Source organism: Syngnathoides biaculeatus, chromosome 7 (genome assembly GCF_019802595.1).
Source record: "Syngnathoides biaculeatus isolate LvHL_M chromosome 7, ASM1980259v1, whole genome shotgun sequence".
NCBI classification, from domain to species: domain Eukaryota; kingdom Metazoa; phylum Chordata; class Actinopteri; order Syngnathiformes; family Syngnathidae; genus Syngnathoides; species Syngnathoides biaculeatus.
Genome location: NC_084646.1, coordinates 11351725 through 11376839, shown reverse-complemented (window position 1 = coordinate 11376839; position 25115 = coordinate 11351725). Strand labels below are relative to the sequence as shown.

At 53.9% G+C, this 25115-nt stretch overlaps 4 protein-coding genes across 6 annotated transcripts; 2 read left to right on the top strand and 2 right to left on the bottom strand.

The window, feature by feature from the left end:
- The first annotated feature begins 388 nt into the window (after positions 1-388).
- LOC133503213 (alpha-2-HS-glycoprotein-like) lies at positions 389-2218 on the top strand. Its single transcript, XM_061824569.1, has 7 exons — positions 389-646; positions 857-967; positions 1038-1122; positions 1418-1587; positions 1685-1801; positions 1868-1948; positions 2013-2218. Exons 1-7 carry the CDS (start codon positions 443-445, stop codon positions 2154-2156), a joined length of 912 nt encoding a protein of 303 aa, XP_061680553.1. The 5' UTR covers positions 389-442; the 3' UTR covers positions 2157-2218.
- Positions 2219-4192: 1974 nt separating this feature from the next.
- LOC133503419 (alpha-2-HS-glycoprotein-like) lies at positions 4193-6372 on the bottom strand. The gene is made up of 7 exons (XM_061825040.1): positions 6121-6372; positions 5840-5950; positions 5242-5326; positions 4932-5101; positions 4740-4856; positions 4468-4548; positions 4193-4378 (listed from the first exon to the last, which is right to left on the bottom strand). Exons 1-7 carry the CDS (start codon positions 6328-6330, stop codon positions 4214-4216), a joined length of 939 nt encoding a protein of 312 aa, XP_061681024.1. The 5' UTR covers positions 6331-6372; the 3' UTR covers positions 4193-4213.
- A 1253-nt stretch (positions 6373-7625) lies between these two features.
- LOC133503418 (alpha-2-HS-glycoprotein-like) lies at positions 7626-10262 on the top strand. The gene is made up of 7 exons (XM_061825038.1): positions 7626-7963; positions 8120-8230; positions 8330-8414; positions 8775-8944; positions 9048-9164; positions 9908-9988; positions 10059-10262. Exons 1-7 carry the CDS (start codon positions 7760-7762, stop codon positions 10236-10238), a joined length of 948 nt encoding a protein of 315 aa, XP_061681022.1. The 5' UTR covers positions 7626-7759; the 3' UTR covers positions 10239-10262.
- A 579-nt stretch (positions 10263-10841) lies between these two features.
- On the bottom strand, positions 10842-22673 carry LOC133503927 (nuclear factor 1 C-type-like). Of its 3 annotated transcripts, none has more exons than XM_061825936.1 (13): positions 22422-22672; positions 20320-20490; positions 19214-19390; positions 18952-19135; positions 17648-17698; positions 17507-17581; positions 16854-16986; positions 16361-16485; positions 16161-16274; positions 15827-15975; positions 15592-15760; positions 15132-15249; positions 10842-14874 (listed from the first exon to the last, which is right to left on the bottom strand). In XM_061825936.1, the coding sequence occupies exons 1-13, from the start codon at positions 22500-22502 to the stop codon at positions 14769-14771; spliced, it is 1653 nt and encodes a 550-aa protein (XP_061681920.1). In that variant the 5' UTR covers positions 22503-22672; the 3' UTR covers positions 10842-14768. The 3 variants fall into 3 exon arrangements, with proteins under 3 accessions (XP_061681920.1, XP_061681922.1, XP_061681921.1); XM_061825938.1 differs by having other exon boundaries at positions 15161-15249; positions 22422-22669; XM_061825937.1 differs by having other exon boundaries at positions 15161-15249; positions 15592-15975; positions 22422-22673.
- Between the last annotated feature and the right edge of the window lie 2442 nt (positions 22674-25115).

Genomic DNA, 25115 nt, shown 5'->3' with positions numbered 1-25115 from the left:
AATCATTAGTCAGTCAGTATCAATCATCAATAACAAGAAAATTGCCTTCTGTTTTTTTCTAAACAATTTCATAATATATTGAAAATACACACACAAAAAAAATCGGGGTTGGGTTCAGGATTAGGATGGGATTCAAACCGCAGTCCCGTGAGGCAGATGCGCCAACAGTCTCCACCATGCTGCCAAGTCACATTTGGACATTTTAATGTTGGGTTTTTTTTGTCCCTCCCCAAATTCCAATGTTCATCCCATTTTTCTTTCCGAATGCCAAGGCTGTGATTGGTTGAAACCCCGCCCACCACTAATTGGGACGCAGGTGTCCGGCATCGGTCCTCCTCTGCGATTGGTCGTCGGAGCTCCTCAGCCTGCTTAAAGTGTGCGCGCGCGCTCGTCCGCCAGCGTCCTTCCTGTTGCGTTTGCGTCATCTCGTCTTTCCTGCGTGATGGCGACTCACCCGTTGGCCGTTCTGCTGTGCTGCGCCGCGGCTCTTCCGGGCCTCCTGGCGCCACCGCCTTTGCCGGAGTTGACGTGCAGCGAGGACGGCGCCGAGGCGGCGGCGGACCTCGCCGTCCGACACGTCGACGAGCATCACAAGCACGGATTCAGGTTCCGCCTGCGCGAGATCCAGAGCAGCAAATACCAGCAGGTCAGCGCGATTGTCTGAGTTGTTCTTCCTTTTGAGGCCGTTTAATAGCGCCGACGTCGCTATCGCGGCGGCCTTCGTGTCTGTGACCCTCTGCGACCTTTTGTGTTCTCTGAGCGCGATTTAAGATTCAGGCCTCTCCTAAGAAGCGCCAAGTGTCAAAAGTACAAGTGTGGCGCGGCGACCGTCCTCACGTCTTTCCGTGTCCTTCAGTTCCCAGGGGGTTGCCACATCGACGTGAACGTCAAGCTGACGCAGACCAAATGTCACTTCACCGACCCCGAACCGCTGGAGCGATGCCAGCCGTGGCGACGGAACGAGCGGGTAAAAAAAAAAATCGTGGCGCTCGCCGAAAGACGGCGGCCGGGCGCCAAACTGAGTGTTGTGCGTTTAGGGCGCCGTGGCCACCTGCAGCGTCGAGTTTTGGGTCATGTGGGGCGCGGCCAAGATCACCAGACACGAATGCGCCACCAGACCAGGTCAGTTGCCTGTTTTGTTCTGAGACTTCATTAGTCGGGGGGGGGGGGGGGGGGGGTGTCTTGGCTATCAAGCTAATTCCTCTCGTTTTGGCCAAAAACACGCCAGCGATTGAACTAAGATGGCAAGAGTGCCTCGTGGCACAGTTTCAGGTGGCTCTTTTGGCAGTTAGCCCCTCCCCTTTCCAACAGGAACATGGTCATTGCGAAGACTCTGAACAAAAACAAAGTGCTGCACTTTTTCGGGGGGTGGCTCCGCATGTGAAACGTGACCAAGATGGCGTCTCCGTCTTTCCAGAACACACCAACGACGAGCTGCTGACCATTTGTCCTTCCTGCCCCAAGTTGTTGGCTCTCGACGACCCGACGGGCGTGAGCGCGGTCGACGCGGCCGTGAGCAAGTTCAACCGAGACGGCCGACACCAGAACTACTTCACCCTGCTGGAAGTGGCCCAGCTGACCGAAGGGGTGGGCGGGCGGTCGCGGCTTTTTGCATTTTCTTTTCCCGGCTGTCTTTTTTTTTTTTTTTTTCCCCCCCCTCAAACTCCTCCTCTCCGTCCGGCAGTACGTCCCGGCCGTCGGCACCGTCACCTGGCTCAAGTTCGCCCTGGTGGAGACCACGTGCCCCAGAGGCGCCACGGCCACTTTTGCGGCCTGCACGCCTCGCTGCCCGGACCGAGCTGTGAGTTCCGAACCGACGGCGCTGTGCGGTTCGGGCGCCGCGGTGACTTTCTCTTCCTCTTTTCAGAATCACGTCTTTTGCCAAACGTCCTATTACAACGTCCACAGACAAGTGGGAGAACTTTCCTGCCAAGTGTATCCGCCCAAAGTAAGTGGCCGGCAAAAGCGCCGTCGGCGGCTTCGACCTCACGGTCCCTCTCGGGTCTCCGCAGAATTCCGCCGCCCTCCCGGCCGGCGAGCCGGAGCCCGTGTGCCGCCCGCTGTTCCACAAAAGTGCGGAAGCTTGCGTTTGCAAGGCGCGGCTGAAGGAGCCCGACGCGGCCGTGCACCACATTTGTCCCTTCCCGCTCAAGTGAGGTCGCAGTCTTTGGCTGCTCCCTCAATAATTCATACAAATAAACATATTGCAAGTTCTTCACCGTGGCTTGTCTGCTCACTTTGTGGCCCAACACGACTGACTTTGAATCGCAACTGGCACTTGATGCGGCCTTTCACGCTCAAAGTGGAAATTTGAAAAATTGCTTCTGTATTCTGCAAACCTTTAATTTTTATACTTGGGGGGGGGGGGGTGAAATGTTTTTGAGCTCTTAGAGGTAAGCTTGTGGGTCAAATGGCAAAATTAAGTGGGAGAGTTGCATGTGAGCACTTTGCTGCCAAACAGAGCAAGCGCACAAGTCCTGATTCTGACAGCCAAGCACAGCAACGCGAGGACGCTTTGCAGCTACGCTGAAAGTCACAAGTGGAAAATGGTTGACTTGAAGATGTCCAAAGGCGGCTCGTTGTGCACCTGCAAATGAGGCTCGGGCTTCCTCTTCATAAAGGCAAAAATAAGTTAATAATCCGGCAACTGGTCTTACTGACTGCATGATTTCCATCCTCTTGTCTGAGCCAGCGGGACGCAAGTTTTGTCTTTGGCGAGGAAACGTCCACTGCGGAAGAGTCCGACCCCGTCAGCCTGCAACGGCAACTCGTTGACCCGGCTCAGCTTCCTTCCCGACTAGAAAGGGGACCTTCTACGAGCCCCCGGCGGGAGGGCGACGCTTTCCTTTTGAGTCGTGACCCCGCGCCTCGGTGAAGTGCAAATGTTTTTCATCAGCCGGAACCACTTTTGTCTTAGACGAACGCGTTTGCCCACGCCAGTTGGAGCGCCGTCTTTGTATATTAAAAGATCAGTTTTGCTGCTATATGTACCAGTCTGCTCAGCTATGTTTTTTCTTTGCCTCCCCATCGACACTTTTAGGTATCTTACTTAGCGCGATGGATGTTTGAGAGTTTCGACTCTACTTGAGCCGTGTGGAAGGAGTCAAGACAATCGGGACACACGAAAAGTGCGCCCGCAGACGTTGCTACAGCCAACCAGATGCCAGGAGTAGTCTCGCGAGAGCTTTCCCGAGCTAATCGGAAGCACCGGCGGGAGAGGAAACTGCCCCCCCCACCCCCCCATAACCCACAACATAGCAGTGCGCCCCCATTCGTACGCCTTTCTGAAATGATTCCGCTTTGTTTACTCGAATTCACCCATCCAAAATGGCGACCGCGTTCGAAATCGGAAGGTGCGTGACGTCAGTCAAAAACAGTCTACTGCCGAAGTTCATGCGAGATTTCTTGGAGTCCAGCACCGAAAAGTGTGCTTGTCGCTTGGACTTCACGATCGAGCGGTAACACGGAATGAATGGAAAGCGAGAGACCTTTGCGGAGGGAGCAAGTCAGAAGAAAACTGCTCGAGCAGTCGGGAGCGCAAAGTCCAAGCAGAACTGGTACCGAAGCGAAGCCTCGACTTCAAGACTCCGGTGACTGGGCCATCTGGTGGACAACCGGAGCAATGGCACACTCGAAAGAGACGGAAAAAGTTCAGTCAAGTGTTTAAAAGTCAGACAAAGTCGTCAAGAAAACATGCATTTTGCATTTATGCTAAAAAGAGGTCAAGAATAAAAGTACCATGAGCCACTGAAGTTTCATAACGTTCTAAAAGAGGACATTTGACTGATTATTGTATACATTGCTGCATTTTCATATAAAGGCACAGACATTGCAACCACTCCACAAGTGCCGAAGTCTCTCATTTGGACAAACTTGCTTGCTAGGATGACCCTTGAAAAGGAAAATGCGGGGGGGGAGATAACCCCTGACCCCTTTCCGTTTTTAATCAATGCCACTTTATCGAAACTGGCCTGCGAGATTATATATTTAGCCAATAAGCTTGAAAATTTGACAGACAACCACCCCAGGGGGAAAAAAAAATAAAAAAGTCACATGGACATAAATTAAAGTACGTTGAATGCTACAGATCAGTAAAGCCAACAAATAGAGCTTTAAAAATAATTTCAAAAAAAATTTGGGCATATGCATCAATGGCAACTAAAGAAGGAAAATGATCAATGACAGCCAGAAATCAAAACTCTACATTCCATCTTTATTTTGAAATCAAGTTTGTCACTTCAAGCGGGTAGGGACAAATATGGTGGACGGACGGGTCGGGGTCGCTCAGCTGCGCCTTGCAGGCGGAAGCCTCCGGACTCTGGTGGAACAGAGGCCCGCACGCGGGTTCCGGCTCGCCGGCCGCCAACTGGGTGGAATTCTGTGGGCCGAAGATGAACAACAACAACAAAAAAAAAAAAAAAAAAGCTGATCCGCTCCGTTTGTGCGAGTACGTCGCGGTCAACTTACTTTTGGGAGATACAATTCGCACACAAGTTCTCCTACGACTTCTGGCAAGTTGTAATATGTGGTGGAGCAAAAGTAGTGATTCTGGTGGGGGGGGGGGGGGGGAGAAGATCAAACCACTTTGGAGTGTGCACAAACAGTCAGTTAAACACAACCACAAGAAAAAGCTAAAGCTGAACATGGAAAAAAAAAAAAAAGTCAAACCAGCCAAGTCATCTGAAACCACGTCTGTCAAGCACATTTGCTGCCGCCGCCCCCCACAAAAGCCAACTCACAGCTCTGTCCGGACAGAGCGGCGTACAGGACGCCAACGCGTCGCCGGCCTCTCTGGGGCACGTCGTCTCCACCAGGGCCAACTTCAGCAAGGTCATCGTGCCGCTAGCGGGGATGTACTGCAGCAGAAGGACAAGGAGACGTCAAGACGTGCCCGCCCGGCCCGGCCCGGCCCAGCCCGGCGACGAGGGTACCTCGATCGTCACGTGAGCCACTTCCAGCAGGGTGAAGTAATTCTGCAGTTTGCTCTCCCGGTTGAACTTGATCACGGCCTCCCGGGCCGCCTCGGAGCCCGTCGGGTCGTCCAGAGGCAACAACCCGGGGCAGCCGGGACAAATCCAAGACATCTCCTCGTTGGTGGGTTCTGCGCACAGGAAAAAAAAACAAAAACCCAAGTGGACCTGATGCCGCCTCACGTTTCGGACGGCGAAATGCCGACTTTGCAAACATTTGGGCGAGAAGAGTCGAGGGGCCGGCGGCCACGACGGCCTTTCGGGTCCTCACCTGGGCCGGTGGCGCATCGGTGTTTGGTGACCGCGGCCGTGCCGGACTTGACTGAAAGTGCGACGGTACAGGTGGCCCCCGCGCTCTGTGGGGGGGGGGGGGGGGCAAAAACACAAACCGAGCACCCAAAGAGGCTTCAGGACATTTGAAGACTTCACAACCACATCCTTGTAACAAACGCCAGCGGCCCGCGATCGTAACGAGAGGGAGAAACCAAAACCTCGCACGTTGTGGAGGGAGAGAGAAAAAAAAAAAAAAAAAAAAAGGCTACATGAGGTCAAGACCAGACATCACATCGTTGTACTCGCCTCATTCGGAAAGGAGCCGAGCAGCGAGCGCTTCCATTAAAGTTCGTTTCAAACAAAACAGCACAGACCATCTCTTGAATGAAACTTCAGCTCAGAACTGATGCAGCTTCCGGTCCGACCGCCCCAACCCCACATGCAATTATGACTTCATTTCTCATCATCAACATTTTGAAAACAAGAAAAAAAAAAAAAAACAAAAAACCAACTTCCAGTGTTACATGAGGCAGCGCAGCACGAAAGTCCAGTTCGGCAGAACTCGTCCTCTTCCCTTCCCCCACCCCAATATTTACCCGTTCGTCCTGTCGAAAGAGGTGGCACCGGTCGTGAGGTTTGGGGTTGGTGAAGTGACACTCGGTCTGGGCCAGCTTGACGTTGAGGACGACGTCGCACCCGCCCGGGACCTGCGAGGACGCCATCAAGTTCGCTACGTCTGCTTTCAACAAAACTCACAACGCGCAAAACGTTTCACGAGTACGATTGGAAAACAGGTGAAAGGGGGATTTTTTTTTTTTTTTTTTTAAATTGATGATCGTAAATCCGATATTTTCAGGAGGTACCAGTTCCCCCGCACCTGTTGAAAATCGCTGCTGAGGATCTCCTGCAGCTGGAACTTGAAGCCGTGCTTGTGATGCTCGTTGATGTGGCGGACGGCGAGGACCGCCGCGCCGGGACCGGCGCCGGCGTCGCAGCCCACCGGAGGTCCCGGAGGCCCCGGCGGCGGCAGGACGGCGGCGAGAGCCGCGGAAAGCAGCAGCGCAACAGCAAACGGAAGAGCCGCCATGACGCCGGAAAACGGGAGCGAAGCCAGCCAGGAAGAGTCCGAGCCGCACCGACACCGTTTAAGGCGGGCCCGGCGGTCCCGGGGACCAATCGCGGGCCGGGGCGAACGACCGACACCTGCGGCCTGATGGGAAGGGGCGGGGTCTGGCGCCAATCACCTCGGTCACGTGATCGGAGGCCGTCAGCCGCGCCCAGCCCAAAAAATGGCAAACAACGTGGAAATTGGAAAGGAAAACTTGCTGACACAAATAATCCGTGAGCCGCTTATCCTCACAAGCGTACAGGGGCTACCTTCGGGTAGGGGGCGGGGTCCATCTTCAATTGGTCGTCAGCCAATCACAACCCCAGGATGCTCCGTGAAAATTATCGCTTTCCGCTGAACTACAGAAACAAAAAATAAACACCCACCCACCCATCCATCCATTTTCTTAGCCGCTTATCCTCACAAGGTGTCCCAGCTGTCAGGTCGCGCTCACAATCACAGCGACGGGGCAATTCAGAGCAGGGGTGCCCGGACTTTTTTACCACAAGATCTACTTTTCAAGCAGCCAGCCTCTGCCGATGGATGGGAGGGGTAAACATATTCATATTCATGTCAAGATTTCTTCAGCGAGGGCTTAAAATAGGGCGGAAACTCGCCGACTAATGTATTTTCCTGTACTGTCGTTGTTTGTTTTTTTTGTTGTTTTTTTGTGGCACGCCGTCGCCGTCGCGATCGACCGAAAGCGCTCAGTCCATCGACGCATTGATCAGCCCTGATTTCGAGTGTCCAATGAATGTTGCGTGTTTTGAGGATGTGGGAGGAAACCCGAGTGCCCACTCGGAGAAAAGCCGCGCGGGCACGGGGAGAACGTGCAAACGCCACAACGGCGGGTCCGGGATTGAACCCGGGACATCAGAACTGCGAGGCCGACGCTTTCCAGCTGAGCCACCGTGCCGGCAAAAATAAACATCAGAGGACAAAAAAAAAAAAAAGTTGGCAATCGGACTTTTCATAATGTGAGCAAAGTCTGTCGATGTTGTTTCGATACCTGCCAAGTCAAATTGTATCAAAGGTCAGAGGTCACACATTAGTAAGGTCCAAACACGTCGCACGGCCGTCGATACGTCTTTTTGATGATTTTGAACGCCTTCAAATGGCGACCGCGGTGGATGATTGACGTCTGCGATCCGCTCGCTGCTCGTGCGCAAAAAAGAAAAAAGGCCAAAGTCCGGGCGGGATCGATTTTTCAGAGCAGTTTTGTTTGTCCTTCTTTGATCGATCCCTCTCCGCTTCCTCCTCTGCGATTGGTCGTCCGCCCCCCTCGCCCTCGTTGCCGGTTAAAGTCCGCGTTTGTTTGCAAACCGTCTGCCCGCCTCCTCGCCGGCGGCCATAATAAAAGCGCGGCGTCGGCGGCCCTCGCCGTTCCCGATCCTTCCCGGTTTCCGTCATGCCGACTCAGCTGCTGGCCGTTCTGCTGTTGTGCGCCGCGGCCGCCCCGGGCCTCCGGGGGGCGCCGTCCTCGCCGGCGGTGACCTGCGACGGAGGCGGCGAGGCGGCGGCGGCGAGCCTCGCCGTCCGCCACATCAACGAGCATCACGAGCACGGATTCAAGTTCAAGCTGGATGAGATGCAGAGCAGCAAAATTGAACACGTGAGGGGCGCTTGCCACATTTCATTTGCTGTTCATCGAGTGGCACAAAGTGCCGTAAAATAAGAGAAGAACCAAAAAAAAAAAAATGGAAAGATTTTTCCAAAACAAAGAAATGAAAATGTATGAAATCCCAACCGGGGCGATCCTTCCCCTCAGGTCCCCGGCGGTTGCCACTTCGACGTCAACGTCAAGCTGATGCAGACCGACTGTCACGTCACCAACCCCAAACCGGCGGACCAGTGCGACTTCATGATGCAGTCCGAACGGGTCAAGCTTCTTCTTCGTCCGTTCGTTCCTTCGTGGCCTTGGTCGCGTGCTAAGCTAAGCTAAGCTAAGCTAAGCTGCGTCGGCTTTGTTTCTTTTCAGGGCGCCGTGGCCACCTGTAACAGCAAGTTGGACGTGAAGGGGGGCGTGGCCACAGTCACCAGCCACCAATGCGCCACCAGACCAGGTCCAAACCTTTTGGCACTCAATTTTTTTTTTTTTTTTTTTTTCTTTGACTCGCGAGCGCTCCATTCAACTCACGGCACAACCAGCAACACTTGAGCGATCAAATCCCGAACATGCTTTCAAGCGGTTCCTCGTAGCAAAGTTGCCTATTTGATGAAAACCCAGCACAAGCGAGTCGGAAAGAAACGGAAAACACGGAGAGAACGACGGGACGCGCAGCTGATTTCGGTGGCGGCACCTCGGCCCTGCGACCGGTCCAGGGTGTCGTCCGCCTGCCGCCGGCGACTTCTCCCCTTTTGTTTGGCTTTCTCCCACCGTTTGACGCAGTCGTCGATAAACGTTTCGCTTGGTCGTCACGCAGAACTGAGCAACTCGGAGATGGTGGCGACGTGTCCCGACTGCCCCGCCCTCCTCCCCCTCGACGACGAGACGGGCGTGAAAGCGGTCGAGGAGGCGGTGAAGAAGTTCAACCGGGAGAGCAACCACCAGAACTATTTTGCCCTGATGGAAATTTCTCTGTTGACCAGCGGGGTGCCGACCGATTGCTTTTTCCATTTCTTTGCTTCGTCTTTCCGCCCGCCGGCCGCGCCCCTTTTGACCGCCTCCTCCTTCTTCTTCCTCCTCCTCGACGCAGTACATCCCGTCCGTCGGAACGAATACCTGGCTCAAGTTCGCCTTGGTGGAGACCGTCTGTCCCAAGAATTCCAGGATCCTTCAGCAGGCCTGCACGCCTCGCTGCCCGGACCGAGCGGTGAGTTACTTGGTCAAAGAAAACCAAAATCGTCTTCCGGAGGGTTCTTGACGGGCTTTGGAACGCCGTGTTCCTTTTTTCGACCCTAACCAGCAACTCTTCCATCCAGAACCAATCAGAGGCATTCCCCAGCGTCCTCGCACCCGTTGCCGGCGTTGCGCGACATCAGTCCGCGGCGATGACCTCTCGGGATCCACGACGCGATGACGTACTCGGCGTTCCGCATCCCACCGATTTTGCGTCATAATTCGACGTTATCGTCTAGGGCGACGGGAAATGCCAAACGGGTGCCGAGAAACTCCAGCTTGCGGCGTCGTGGCCGACTCGGAGGAGGACGGCAGCGCATTTTTGAAAGCGGGCTTGACTCGCCGCTGTGACGTCGTCGCGGTGTCGAGAGGGAGCGAGCCAATGCCGCTATTTGAGACGCTGAGAGATCCCGATGTCAGCAAATCAAATCAATTTAACGTCTGGTCAGTTTGACATTTGTCGTGCCTCTTCAAGCGCCTAAAATCCCCCCAACCCCCCCCCCCCCCCCCCCCCCCGATCCTTGGCCCGGTCGGAGTGCAGCCAACTCTTCAAATTGGCTCCCGACCGAAGCGCGTCATCCAAACGGTTCTTGAGATCCTGGCCCGGGTTCGGACTCGCCGCTCCTTTTAAAGCGATCGTTGATTTGGCAGACGGTTGTCGACCGGGTTTTTAACGGCGCCGGCGGCCATCTTCCTGTCTTCCTCTTTCTTTTGAAGCATCACGCCTTCTGTGAGTCCTCGTACACGCACAGCACCGGAGAATTGGGGGCGGTTACGTGCGAAGTGTACCTGCCAAAAGTAAGTCCGCGACAGACGCGAGGTGAAGCGCGACGCGGACCCGCCCAAACTTGAACACGGTCGTCCGCAGAATACCGAGCCCCTGGAGCCCGGCGCGCAGGAGCCCGCGTGCTCGGCGGGCTTCCACGGATCCGCGGAAGCGTCCGCCTGCACGGCTCGGCTGGGCGCCGCCGAGCCCAGCATCCACCCGATTTGTCCTTTCCCGCTTGCCGTACAGCTGCCACAAGTGCCGCAGCTGCGCCAGGTCTGAGAGCTCCGCGTCACAATAAAGCAAGCTAGCAAAATTCCTTTGCTTCTTCTCGTGTGTGACGTTGGCGCTAAAGCTGTTGAAAGCCAAAGAGCCAAACGAGCGCTCGTGTGTTTCTTTGACTTTTTGCCAGACTTCAAACTTCAACTTGGGTTCTTGACGTCGACTTTTCGGTTAAGCGGTCAACAAACACTTGAGAGAGCGACCCGTGGACCACGTCGAAGGCCAGGACGGGAGAACCGGGTCGGCGCAAAGGTAAGAGCAGAGTGAAAAAATCTGGGGCAGGACCAGAAGAACGAGAACAACAGCGTCAACCGAGTCAGAAGAGTTCCGGAGTTCCTTGGAGAGGAAAGTAGATTGTAGATCATTGCGCCCCACCAAAATCTGCCATCCCCCCCCCACCCCGAACGGTTCAAAGAAAACCTCTTTGACTTTTGGACATTTTCACCGTAAATTGTGAGCGCGGGCAAAAGTCAGTCGAGTCTCCCCGTCGGTGATGCCACCGACTTGCCGTCGTCGTTTTTTTTTTGTTCTTTAACTGAGCGAGGTCGACGTCCTGTTAAAAAAAAACAACAACAGCAAAACAAAAAGGACGCGACGGCCGCGTTTGGCACTACAAACGTGAGCGGTCGTCGTGTAGCTTCTTTATTGATGGCTTGGTTTTGCATAGGCAATCATACGTAAAGTCAACAATCCGTCAGCGCTGACCGAATGCCAACGCTCTTCCCGTGACATCATCGTCGTCATCACATGACGGGAAGTCCAAACGTGTCACTTCCTCTTCTTACAATTGACACATCATGCAAATAAAGGTTGACTATTCACATTTTTGCGTTTGTTTGTTTGGTTGCAGCGGCGGCGGCGGCAAAGCTGCAGCCCTTTTCGCCCTCGGCAACCCCCCCCCCCCCCCGGCGAGCCCGTTTGCAAGCGTGCGAAGGAAAAAAAAATAAATAAATAAACGGGCGGCAGGCACGACGAGGACTAACTGGAATTTTTGGCCTCCCAAATCGAATCGTTCTTCAACAGCGACGTGTCTTTTTCAAAAAATGTTCATTTGCTAAGCGGAAAATACGTTTGTCGGCGTGAACGCCACCGAAGAACCACTGGCACGACTCCAAATGTTTGACGTTTGCAAAGGGCAGTTATTGTTGTTGGCATTCATCCGTCGTGGAGTCGCCGTTTCTTTTGGAATTAAGGAGAAAATTGACGTCGTCCATCCAAGAATGAAGCTAAAAATGTGGCCATCCTTCATTTCATTTCCATTTTCAAAAGAAATGAATTGCTCAGTCGATTTCTGAATGATTCAAATTCATCGTAAAAATGTACATTAAATATGTAGAATAAATAAAAACGAGGGTGGCGTCCGCCTCGGCGGTTGTGAGGACCCGGGTTCGAATCCCGGCCCCGCCTGCGTGGAGGTTGGACGTTCTCCCCAGTGCCGGCCTGACTTCCCTCCCGCATCCCCGAAACATGCGTTAATCGAAGCTGGGATGGGCTCAGGCACGCCCGCGACCCTCGTGAGGATAAGCGCTACGGAAATAGAAATGAAACAATTTGTCTGAGTCTTTCTTAATAAAATCTCCCAAAAATTCATCAAAAATGCTAACAATCAAACTAGTCATTCAGTGACTCAATTAATTTTCATTTTCGATTGCGCATTCAAAGGTCAATTGCTTTTTTTTTGTTTCAATTTATGATAAAAAAAAAAAAAAAACCCACAACAAAATGACGTCTCGCCAACTTGTTGGGATGAGCGCGATGCGGCTAGCAACCCGTTTTCATCGTTTCCTTGCGCAGTTTTGCCCCGAAATGTACGAGAAGACAAACCAAAATAATAATCCCAAAAACATAAGACACGGCTACATTTGCGAAGTGACTTTCGTGGAGTCCACGTGCAACTGTTTTTGGCTTCGAACCATCCAAATAATTTCTGATCGTGATTGCAAAGGACGACGTTGCAAAACGCAACTCGACGTTAGCGTCGGTGCGGGCGGGGGCACGAAAATCCCCCTGCGGGAATCACGACGTCATTTGGGCCGTTTTTCCTCTCCGAGGACACGCTGCGGCGACCCCTATCGGGACAAGCCGAAAGAAAAAGAAGAAGTCTTCCCGTTCACGTCGTCCCTTTTCCTGCTGTGCAAACACGTTTATCCTCCTGCCAGAGGTTAGCTTTAGCATCATTAGCGTCAGAATTGCGCGCCAGCGGCTCGGCCACCGGTCAAACTTTCCGTATACATTCAAAGTATTTAGACACGCGGGTGTGTTTCAATTCGAGGATACGCTTCATAAACGTCGCATGCAAAATAATTCACAAAAATGAATGATTATGGACGTGGACGGCGTTCAAAACAGCCGGATCGGAGCTAAGGCCCACGCCGTCGTTGGCGGCTTAGCTAAGCAAACAGCAGCGCGCTTTGCCCGCGGGCACCGGCGCCCCCTGCTGTCGGGAATACAAAGTGCAGCAAACGTCTGTCGTAGTGGTAGCGCCAGGCTAAGCTAATCGGGTGTCGCGTCGTCCGACGGCGAAAGGCTCATTTATACGCCGTCCCGACAAATCTTTGGGATTCCACATGCGGCCGTGCCGCCTCAACGGGAGTCCGGGAGGCCAACGGGTCAATCGATCGGAGGTCTGGTTGGTGGCTCGATCAATTTATTGGTTTGGATTCACGGTCAGCGTCCCTCCCTTTGACTTTTGAAGAATTTTCTTTGGCCCACAGTACTGAGGTTGCGGGTTCAAATCCGAACGCCTGCGTGCCCTGCGACTGGCTGGCGTCCGGTTCGGGCTGCCCCCGGCACACCCGCGACCCGGAAGACGATTTTTCAATTTATTTATTTATTTTTTTTTTTTTTTTACACGGGGGTCAGCGGCGCCCCCCGGCGGATGGCGTTTGTTTGCACTGCAAGCGCAAGCCCGCAATGTCGCGTTCCAGCTTTGTGGCTGATTTGTTTTTATTCGTCTTTTTTTATTTCCACATTTCACTTCATCTGGCGGCACACGTTTTCTAATAATCTGCTTTGGTTAAAAGTTTTACTTGCTTGTGTTTGATGTGCACCTTGTCATGAATTTCAACAAAAAAAAAAAAAAAAAACGAGTCTTTTTTTGATTCCCTCAAAGTGATGTTATACCAGAGTAATAACAGGCGATAAGGGAAGTAGCATGAAATGTGTTTGTTTAAACAGGGTTCAAACTTTTTTAAATTGATGTTGACGTGATCTCGTTAAATTGCGGAACGTATCCCAGCTGATAAATTGATGAATAGGGACAATTTGAGTGCGTATAAATGAGCCCGTCGACGCAAGTTTGTGCACCCGCTAATCTACTTCGCAATCCCGCATGCAACTTTATTTTTTGTTTTTGTTTTCAGTACCATGAAAAGTATTGTTACCTTTCCAAAATGTGTCGTCATTCTTATTTCTTGTCGTTGAACTGAAGGCAAGGCACATATTGTGGTTTCGGACGTATCGTGCAAAATGGAGCGCCCCCCCCCCCCCCAAAAAAAAAAAAAAAAAGAAAATGAAAATACAAATAAAAAGCGGCATTCCTTTTTCAGGCCGTTGTTCCAAATCCCTTGACGCACGGGCCCCTCCCACGCAGAGTTTGCAGCAAACGTGCGCGTCGGCGTTTCAACAGCGTCGTCGGACGAACGTCGCAGCTGAAGTGGGCAAAAAGTTCGGAGGCACGCCGGCGTCCGATTGGACGGGCGACGAACAGGGCAAAAGGCCGCCGACTGCGCTGTCCCGTCGTCGTGCGCACAAAAATACGCTTTGGGGAAAAACACCCGATTCCACTTTGGGTGACGGTGGTAAAAACCGGGCGTACCGCCTCCACCTTGCCGTGACTTTTGTGAGCCGACGCACCGACGTAATCCACGTTCAGCAAACAGAAGTCTCAAAAAGGTGGACGGACGCGTGAGTCTGTTCCGTATCGCGTGGCGGATAACCAAAGTCACTGTCGGTACCGCACATCACCGCGAGATCAAGCGCGACGACCGCAATGCAGCGGAAGCTCGATGTAAAGGTCGGAAGGCAAAATGTCCCGCGATCCTGAGCCAATCGGGAGCGGCGCAACGGAGCGAACGGTACGTCGGAATTTTCGCGCACGGCGTCGGCCTGACGTCGCGCGACCGCTCGGCGAGTTGCACTTCGCTGGGTTCTGTGTGAAAAAGGAGAAGAACCGACGCGGCCGTTTGGCAGGAGCGCCGTGCGAAAGGGGCTCAACTGCGTTGAGGAGGGGGCCTGAAGATTAATGATTAATAAATAGAAGAAGAATCATTTCAACAAAAAAAATCCTCAAGAGCAACGTAAAGCTTTCTCGCCGACGTCAAAAACTTTTCTTTTCCTTTTCCTTTCTTGCTGGGGATAAAATAAAGTTTAACGCCGCTCTCTGCTGTTTTTGTTGTCGTCTTTTGGGAAATCCAGAAAAGAAGCAAAGCGTATTTGCATATGTGAGAAGCAGCACCTGCAGGGGGGGGGGGGGGCGGGGTTAAAGGCCTCTCCACATCCTTCCCGGGGAATTGGTCCGGCGACCAATCTTCAGAGCCGTTTGGAGTCCGTATATACCGTACACGATACAGTTATACGCCGGCGTGAGCACACGTAGGGGACGTCGTGTAGTGTTTCAGTTGCCCAGATACCAAGACTGAAACACACCAATGCACAATTGTCAATTTTTCAAGCATCCTAAACTAAATGCAGTGCAGCGTCATCAGAGGATGGCGGAAGCCTTAAAAAGGCAATGCAGCAAATGTAGGTGGGCGAGACGCTCCACAGGGCGGAACCGCACGTCGCCCCCGCGAAGCATCTCGACCCGAGCGGGACAAGCTTTTATATACGCAGACAACGGGTCAGGACCAACCGCAACCTCGACCTTATGACGGGCAGCCCTCGGGCACATACCGTAGACGTGAGCAGAGATCAGAACCCACCTGGGCTTGGTAGAGTCCGGCGGGGTCTCGAGTCGCGACGCCGACAAAGGAGGAGCGACCGGCGGGGGGCGTCCCGGGCGCCGAGTACGCTGTTGCGATGACATCATCAGTCGCACTTCGACGCGCCCCGCGGGCCTGATTCACCCGTTTGACGGCGCTTTGGTTGTTTCGGGTGAAAGGTGCGCACGTTCGACCGCGATTCTGACAAAACTGCAAAATGTTGCAAAGCAACTCGACGGGGGCGTCGCTCGGGTTGCTTCCGTCGTCGCGGAGCAGAGCAATCTTGAAAAGGTCGGGTCAAGCCGCCCTTCGGGTTCTTAAGATCCTGGCTCATTCCCGTCGGTTGCGAGAATTTTGCGTCGATTTTCGCAAGCCGATTTGCGCCGTGAGTAAATCAGGCCCAATGTGCTTTGGAGCTCCGGAGCACTCACCGGGCGAGGCGGGGGAGCTCGCCGCCCCGTCGGAGGAGGTGCTGGGGGGCTTGACGTCCGCGCTCGGGGCGGGCCGGGCCAGCGGGGACGGCGGCGGCCCCAGGTTGGGCGCCAGCATCTGAGACGACAGGTAATGGCCGCTCACTTTCAGCTGGTTGCTGCCGTTCATCTGTCGACAAAAAGTTCCAAATGAATCGAGAGGAGGAGGAGGAGGAGGAGAAGAAGCGGCGCTCACCGAGCTCGGGTTGGCGGGGTCGCAGGTCAAGGTGACCAGGTCCTTGAGGGGGTCTTGCCCCAGATGGGGAGGGTAGCGGATCGCTCCGTGCGGGAAGTAGGACGACGACGGGAAGTGCAAAGAGGACGACGGGTGAGGACGGGGCAGACCTGGACCGCAAGGACAAGGATCATGGACCGCGGACACGCGGTCTACGGGCCGCCGCGTCTTCTACGCGTGCACGTCTACGTGGCCTGCATCTTCTACGCGTGCACGTCTACGTGCGCTTGCATCTTCTACATGTCGGCGTCTACGCACGCACGCACGAATTGTCGGCGCGAGGGGAGCCACTGACCGCCGTGCACGGCGATGACGGGCCGGTGGTGCTGAGCGAAGGAACCCGGTCCGGGCGAGTCCTCCCGGGCCGGAGGGGCGTCCGGCTCGGCCTTCTTCACCGGAGGGGACGCACCTGACGGACGCCGGCATCCGCGACAAACGTTGACGAAGGCCCGCAACAGACGCACGGGCGCCTTTTTAGCGGCGGCCCGTCGTTACCTCCTTCGGCGTCGCCCGTCCAGATTCTGGAGCCGCCGACCGGAGAGGACGGCGAGTGGTAAAAGTCTCCTCCCGGACTGCCCGCCTCCTCCTCCGCGGAGCCGGACTTGCGCCGCCGCTTACTCCTGCGCCGACGGGTCAAAGTCAAAAATGTTATTAACGGACAAAATGACAAATGCAATCTAACATAGGACGGTGGACAAATTCTGCAGACGGACGGCCGGCGGGTCAACGACGACGTGAGTGGCGACACACAAGCGCCCCGCCCCCGAAGGGTTGTACACCGCGTCAAGGAGTGTACGTCGCCATTGACCCAAACACAGGAAGTGCCGGGTTGACGCCGTAAATGCCGCCAACTTCACGGCGCTCTTGCAAAATCTCATTTGCGAGCGTTGGCCGGATCAGCCCGATTAGTTCTCCGAGGTCGGGGCCGCCTTCTCGGGTCGCGCTTCCTCCGGACCGCCTCGCCCCGTTTGCGTGCGTGCTTGGTTACCCGCTGGACGAGGCGCCGGCGAGCGGGCGCCGCGTGTTGACGGGCTGAGGGAGCGCCGGGTTGACGTCGTAGGCCAGGTGGCCTTGAAGCTCGCCGATGGAGAAACTGGCCCCCGCCCCCGAGACGACGGGCGCTGCGCACACACACACACGAAAAGGACGTTGGCATCGTGGCTTCTTCGCCGAGGAGTTCTCGCGTGCTGTGTTCCGGCGAGTTCGGAAAAAAAAAGTCTGCTGAATATTGAAACCAAATCAGGGAGGCCCGACGTCACAGCTACGAAGAAAAACGGGAGCGAGTCCAGAACCATCAAGAACGAGCTTGCGGTTCTCTTGGAATCCTTCCAATTCAAAGGTTTCGGTTCCGGTTCCGGATGCCGGCGGAGGTGCGCTCCGGCCGGCTCGGGCCCGGTTCGCAACACGCACAGAAAAAAGATTTTTCACATCTTAAAAATCAAAACTCAGAGCCAAAGACGATCTTGTAAGATTGATACTGTGATGCCAAAATGGGGCCGATTGTCGCCTCGAAACCGAGACTCGGCCCGCTCGGGGTTTCCTTGGACTGGGGCGAGTGGGCACATGAGAGCTAACGACTCGAAAAGATGCCAAACGCGCTCAAAAAAGGACAAAGAGAAGGTGGGAAATGCGCCTCCTTACTTCTGGACACTTGCACCAGCTCAGTGACGCTGAAAACTCCCGACGTGGCGAAGGCGTCGCGGAACTCCGGCCCGTCTGAAACGCGAAGGACAAGTCAGCGAAGACGCGGCGCCGCCGGCTTGGCGCTACGTGCTACGTTACCCGTGGCAACGGCGGCGTGACCGTCCTCCCGACCGGGACCGTCCTCGGCCTCTGCGCGGGCACACGGCACAAAAACAGAAATGAAAGTCACGTCCCTTTTTTTCCGGAGCCCGCTTCAGCTGCCCGGATTGGTCGCCAGTCAGTAACCTACGTTTAAAGTACATCTTAATTATTTTCATCCATCCATCCACGCATTTTCCGTCCCGCTTCCCCTCAGGCGGGTCCCGGGCGTGCCGGAGCCTAACCCGGCTAACTGAGGGAGAGAGGCGAGGTACGCCTTGAACTGGTCGCCAGCCAATTGTAAAGCACATAGAAACAAGCAACCATTCACCCCTACGGGCAATTTCAAGTCTCCAATCAATCCACGTTTTGGGGGATTTGGGAGGGAAGAGAAGCACCCGGAGAAAAGCCACCCGGGAACGGGGAGAGCCTGCAAAGTCCGCACAGGCGGGGGCCGAGATTGGAACCCCAGTCGAGGACGCTTGAAGCAGTTGCCCGTTATTTGGTAAGATTAATGACCAGAAAGACGTTGACAAATGATACATTTTTGGACTTTTTGTACACCCGGCGGATCAGGTGGAAAGCGTCGGGCTCGCAGTTCTGAGGACTCGGGTCCAATCCCGGCCCTCCCTGTGTGGAGTTTGCATGTTCTCCCCCGTGCCTGCGTGGCTTTTCTCCGGGCACTTTGGCTCCCTGCCACATTAATTGGGACACCCGGCGACCAATCCAGGGTGTAACCTGCCTCCTGATAACTGAGAAAGGCTCCAAGACTCCCGCGACGGATTTCCTAGCGTCTTTTGTCTCCATTTCGTCGCATGCGTTTTGCGTTTGGGCTGCCCGGGTTGTCCAATCAGATTTCAGTTTCTGCAGAAAGTCGCAATTCGGACCCAGATTAACGTTGGGGTTCTCCCAGAACAGTCCAACGCCAGTCGGGCTAAACGTGCACATCCAAACCATTTGATATGGGAAACGAGTTGCAAATATCGATGTTAACAAGGCGATATGGAACATGTGGCCGAAAGATGAATTTTGGGTCATTTGTGTTGGTTCCACACACGCTGCTGACAGCACAAGTTTGATTAAGAAGCCCGGGTCAAAAGGTCATTTTATGCTATGAAAATGGATCCTCGTCGTTTCAAATCGTGCAAACTTTTTGGAGCGAAACGAGGAACCGGAACGGCTCCGGTCCAAATCCAAATTCCGAGGCCTGACTGACTTCTTTTCTTTCAAAGCTAACTGGGAACAACAACAACAACAAAAGGCAAAGTAGGACTTTTAGGGGGCAGATTTGCCGTCGCGGCGACCTCTGCGGTGCACGTAGTAGGCCAGGTAGAGGTCCAACTCCTTGACGGAGACGGAGATGTGGCGCGGCTGCACGCACAGCAGCGGGTTGGCGCAGCGGCCGCCTTTGACCAGCCGCTCGCCGTCGGTGCTCTCCAGGGGGATCCCCTTGAACAGGATCACCATCACCAAGTCCAGCCTCCACACCTGCGGGACCACGAGACACGAGTGACGCCGAGGGACCCGGCGGGACCCGGCGGGACCGACCGCCGCCCTCCGCTCCACCTTGTCCGCCTGGCGGAGGCAGTCGATGCGTCGCATCTTCCCCTTCTGGTCGGGGTTGGACAGGACGCAGCAGGCCGCCTTCTTGCCCGTGACGGACATGACGAAGTCTTCTCGGCATTCCGGTCGGATGTCCTTGCGCAGTTTGGCCAGGAGGCGGCTGGCCCACTTCTGCTTCACCTGCGGCCAAAACCACAAGCGGCTCTAATGAAGGCGCTATTCCGCCGGCTGACCGCCGGGGGGCGAATCCCAGAATGACGCCGTCGATGCAGCCAGGACGCCCTCTGCTGGACGCGCCGACCGTTACGCGTCTCGGTCGGACCCCTGGCTGTTCGCTGAGGTGCCCGACCAAAATAACACCGACGACGGTACCGGCTGACGGAGGAAAATGACTTTGGAAATGTCCCGATTGCGTGAAGGTACTTTCTGATACCGTGACCGCCACGCTTGGCTCGACGACAGAGTCCAAATACGGGGAAGGGGGTCTCAGCGTCAGGCAGCCCGGATGTCGGCCATCGCTAAAACGCACTAAAACAACTAAAGTAAAATAGCTCCTTTCTTTTTTTAAAAAAAAAAAAAAAAAAAAAAAAATCATGATTTATTCTCATTTTATCGCTATGACCTACAATCGATACAATAGAGGTATTTTTCAAATGTACATGCATTTCTTTACTCGTATTATTTTAATTTTCACAATTAAATGAAAATGTCCTATAATTTGTACAGAAAATCCATTTCATTATTTGCCATATATAATGTAATCTCCTTTTCCTTCCTTCCTCCTTTTGCTGCCTTCAGTCAAATTTTTCCACAAATATTAATTTCATTATAAAGAAAGCAACGACGATGATGAATTTAAAAAAAAAAAAGGTACGATAATTTGTAAAATCTAATATTTGGGATTTTTTGCTTACAAACGAAAAAGTTTCAAGCACAATTATTCTAAAAATATGATTATGGGCACTTAAGATATTCCTTCATAAAACAAATGTTTATATCTTGACATTTTTGGGCTGATTTTTTGATTTTGAACTTTCCCCAAGTCCCTTCCAGGAAGTGCAAAAAAAGTTTGGGAAAGGTGACGCAAGCAAACATTTTTCTGGACGCACCTCCGGCTTCTCGCCGAGGAGTTCTTCCTTGAGCGCCCTCTCTTCTTCTTTGGTCATCCTCTTCTCGTGCTTCTTGAAGTACTTCCTCTTCCTGGCCTGCAGGTTGAACCACGTGTAGGCAAAGGCGCGCACGTGCGGCAGCAGCGCCTCGATGAACGGGTGGAACTCGTCCTGTGCACAAACAGAGACTCGGGCTCATCTCCGGTCTCTCAAAGCCCGGCCGGCGCATTCCGGGCCGTCTCGCTTGTGCCCGCCGACCCATTTTCAAAACGGAAGTAACGGACGTTAGCGCGCTCCGCTATTCTTCAACCGATTTGGCAGAACGGCTTTCGTGACAAAATAATCTTTGCGATCGAGCAACTTTGTTGAAAGTGGAAACAATTTTCGCAGATGACTTACCTTTAGCGGGCCACATAAAATGATGCGGCGGGCCGGATTTGGGCCCCCAAGCCTTGACTTTGACACCTGCGTGTTAGCGTTACGGAGGCTTCATGAGTGTAGCCGACAGGCCGCACGTCTGAATAATAGACGATATAACTGACACAAGGTTATATTGTACAAGAGATGTCTTAATGGCACACCGCTACTTTGTTTGAACCAATCGATGAATTGGATTTAAAAAAAAAAAAAATACATTTTGTTTAATTCCCGTGCCTTTTAATGAAAAACAGGACCTTATTTCAAAGGAACTCCTCACGACCCAAATGCTAATTTGCGCCGTAACATCAACAAAAGTGATGATTGTTGTTTTCCCAAAGCAAAAGCAGACATTTGCAAATTCTCCCTTTAATAATACAATGCAGTGTGTTGAGTGGTGCAAACGAGTCGCATTGTCTTGAACCGAAAATGACGCGGGCAGAGTCAGAAACGAGAGGTCTCCATTTGTTTGTTTGTTTGTTGTCGGCAGCAGAAGCTGGACGCGGCCCGGAAGTCTCGGACGCAGATGGGCAACCTTTGGGCAACGTTTGCCAGCTGCGGGCCAGCGAAACCCTTTTTTTTTTTTTTGTGATGACAAATAAACTTGATTTGACTTTGGCGAGAGGCAAACGAAACGCAAACTGCCGCTATCCCCACGCCTTTATTGCATTTGTGGAGCTTTCAGAAGTTTGAAAAGGATGCCAGAGATTGAATTGGTGTTTTTTCTTTTTCTTTTTCGTCACTTTGCCTTTCTGGTTTTGTGCCAACACTCCTCGAATTCCTTCGCGGAGCGGGCGAATCCGGGCCGGCAGGCAGCGCAGCGGTTCTCGGCGAGTCTGCCGGCCGGGACCGGAGGCCCTGCGCCGGCCATTTTCTGGCGAGCCGCGCTCTCCGCCGGGAGCAACTTGAACTTGGCCTGGGCCCTCCTCCGCCCCGGTCGCCCCGAGCAGTGACGCGCGAAGCCAGCGCCGAGCCCAGGCGGAGCGGCGCGGGGCCGAGGCGAGCAACGCTCCCGCTCCAAAAGCCAACGATGGAAGTCGAACGACGTTTGGGGCCCAATTGCGAGCTGGCTCAAGTTGAGCGGCTCAAGCCCACCCCCCCCCTCTCATCGTTGGCCTTTGGATGAATTCGGCGTGGACGTGACCCGCTCGAAAAGCCTGTTAAGGAAGCTAAAAAGGACTTTTGCATCGGTTTGGAGCGCCGACTTCCGCCCCGCGAGGACCGTTCGCCAGAAGCCGTTCCCAACTCCAAAGTGGAGCTTTTAAATGGCAGAGAGTTGCGTGCCGCTTGCTAACACGGCGCCGAATTGTCGTTTGGACCGTGTATGTGTGAAATGCACTCCGAGTCATTTCCTAAAAACATGCGAGTGCCCGCCGATGCCCCCCGCGATCTTGAATTCGAGCTTTTTTGAATGAAGTGTGGCCATAGAGCAACCAAGCTCACACTGGGGCTGCTCAAAACTAGACGTGGGACATTTTGGAACGGGGAAAAGAAAAACAAAGCACCGAGCACAAGTTTAGTGACAAACGGTCGTCGGGGGCACTGCCAGGACTGTACGTCGCGTTTCAGGACTCAAAACGCAACCGGAAGAGCTTAGTCTTTCTCTTTTCTTTCTCTCTCTCTCTCTCTCTCTCTCTTTTTTTTCAAAGGGGTCGGGGGGGGGGGGGTTGTTGTTGTTGTCCTACCATGTCCGAACCGAGCCGCCAGCCGAGGAAGTTGAAGCGGACGTCAACGCCGGCCCATTTCCAGCCGCCTTCGCGTCTCATTCCATATTCGCGCCCGACGCCACGTCCGTGCCGGCAGCGGGGAAATCCACGAGCGCGAGCGTCCCGCGTCGAGCCCTGGCTAGCCCCCCCCTCGTCGCCCCTCCCTCTCCCGGCAGGCTGCGGCAGAGCGCCGTGGAGCCGCGGTCACCTTTTTTGTTTACCTCCGCCGAGGAGTGGCTCCTCCTCTCGGCCATTTTCAAACCATCCTAATAAAGCAATAGAATTCATCGCACTGCATGATGGGAGAAGCCCCTCCCCCCACCCCACCCCCCTTCGCAGTTAGCACGTTAGCATCAGATTTCCCCATATCATATTTACAGTGTGCGGATCGACCACAAAGTTGCCAAACCTCTGGCATGATGTCATCGACTTTCAACCAATGTGTTAGCTTTTCTGAACTTGGCTCATCATCATCATCATCAGTGCCCACTGAAGGCCCAACCGGTCCACGCCAGGTCACACGTGGACAAACAAACAAACAAACATCGGAGAAGAAGTTTTCCAAATCGGCACAGCCCCGCGAGTCTGGTTGCAACACCCTAGTCCCGCCCCATCCCCGGGGCCGTGCCAATGAAATACATCCTAGGGGAAAAATATGAAAACACGCAACTGCGACGCCTGACAACAGTTTAGAAATGCAGGGAAGATGAAGGACGAGTGAATAAAACAAATTTAATAGGCGCAATAAAAAAAAAAAAAAACGTGGCCGGACAGCGGCGCCCAACAACCAGGAACGCAGGGTCAATTTCATTCATTTTTCATTTTCAAATCTGCCTGCCTACGAATGTGGATCGCACGTATCGCGTCGTTTTTTCTTTGGCTCATCAGTTTTTGTTTTTGTCGACGGCGCAGCGGACCTTGCGGACTTCACGTTCAGCACGCTGTGCGCATGCGCTCGGTTGGCGAGCCGCTGACTCGGCGTCTTCTTACGAGCGTCTCTTTGGCTCCCCCTGCTGGTGGTGACGCGGCAGGACGTGTGCACGCGCTGAGTAAAAAAAAAAAAAAATGGCGGCCAGAAGAGGAGACGAGAGCGACTCTTGTTGTTGTTGTTGTTGTTGCAGGAGTGCGGAGGAGCATTCAACTCCCAGCTGGCCCCGCGGCGCGTCCTTGCACTTTTCATTTTGCTATCGTAAAACAAAGAGTGACGACCTTCCGTTTGGGCCGCATTGAAGTTCTGAAACGTTCAGCACCTTTTGTTTGGTTTCGGAGCGCCGCTGTTGAACAGCAAAAACAAAAGGACGAACTTTTATAGTGAGTTCAAGACGTCGCGTTGCAAATCTGAAAATGAGTAAACTCGCTTGAAGGCCTTTAACGAAGTGGACGACGTCGTCCATTTGGTGAGCCGCTTACCCGAATCTCAAGCCTTCCTCTGTCCCCCAAATGGGCATCGGCTCCAAATATCGGGACCGCTAATAATCGCTGCGGACTCGCGCGCGCCTCCGCTCGACTTTGGCTTTCCGCGAGGACCGACGTGACCTTTTTAAGACGGATCAGCGGCTTAGCGTTCACGCTTGGCGGATTTCTCCGGGTTGCGTCGAGTGACTCGTTTGACGTTTGCTTGCGTGCAATCAAACAACCCGATCAATTTGTAGCGATTTCCTAACGGTGGGCCGACCAACGATAACCGAAGGGCTTCTCAGACGCGGCAAAGTTCCGCAGCCGCTTCCAAGCGTTAGGTAAGCAGAGCTGCAGCGTTGGCACGGATTGGCGTGAGCTGACGTGGAAGCGCTTAAATTTCGTGTTGGGGGTAAGCAACCCCACGTAATGAAATTAAAAAAATGTACCCCGTCGTAACCCATCCATCGTCTTCCGACCTTTGCCCTCCCGTTGTAATGAGCGTCAAGTATTTGGCGCTCTTCAAATGTCGGGGATGCGTTCTGCTCGGCCGTTTTTTGGAATTCTTTCAAATGTGTCAGGCTTGTTAGGAGACGGCGCTGTGTCAAATGGCGAAAACTTTCTCCTTCCAGGGACGTTCATCTCGGCGGTAACGGAGGTCGACACGGCCGCCGCCCTCCTCACATCACTTCAACGCGGCTTCCGAAATGCAAACAACGCGGCGCGGCGCCAATTCAAATCAAATGAAGAAGAAACGAATCTGACCATCCACCAGGTGTCGGCGCCGACGTCGTAGCGCAGTCGCCGCCTCGCCGTTGCCATGACGACGACGTCCGCCCAGGATACTTACGGAAGGCGGAGACGCTCGGAGCGACGAGCTTTCTCCTCTTCTGGTAAACGCCACCGGGGCGAAGTTTTTGGCTTCTTCTCCCACTTGGAAGCGACTCAGCCCATCCAGCGGCTCAGCTCGGACTTCGCTGCATCCTCTTCCTCCTCCTCATCGTTAGAAAAGACAAAAAAAGTTCTGGATCCCAGCAAGGGGGCGTCACCAAGAAGATTTGGACCTTCATCAAGTTCTTCCCGCACACGCAAACGAAGTCCATCCAGCGGGTCGTTACGTAAACAAAGTAGCGGGCAAAAGTCGGCATTTTCTTCATCCGCGAGCGCTGGATTGACGACCTCGAGTGGGATCGAGGCCAGCGCGGCGGACTAGTGGTCAGCGCGTCTGCCTCACAGATTTGGGGTCTCAATCGTCCACATTTTCTTTTTGCTTTTCTT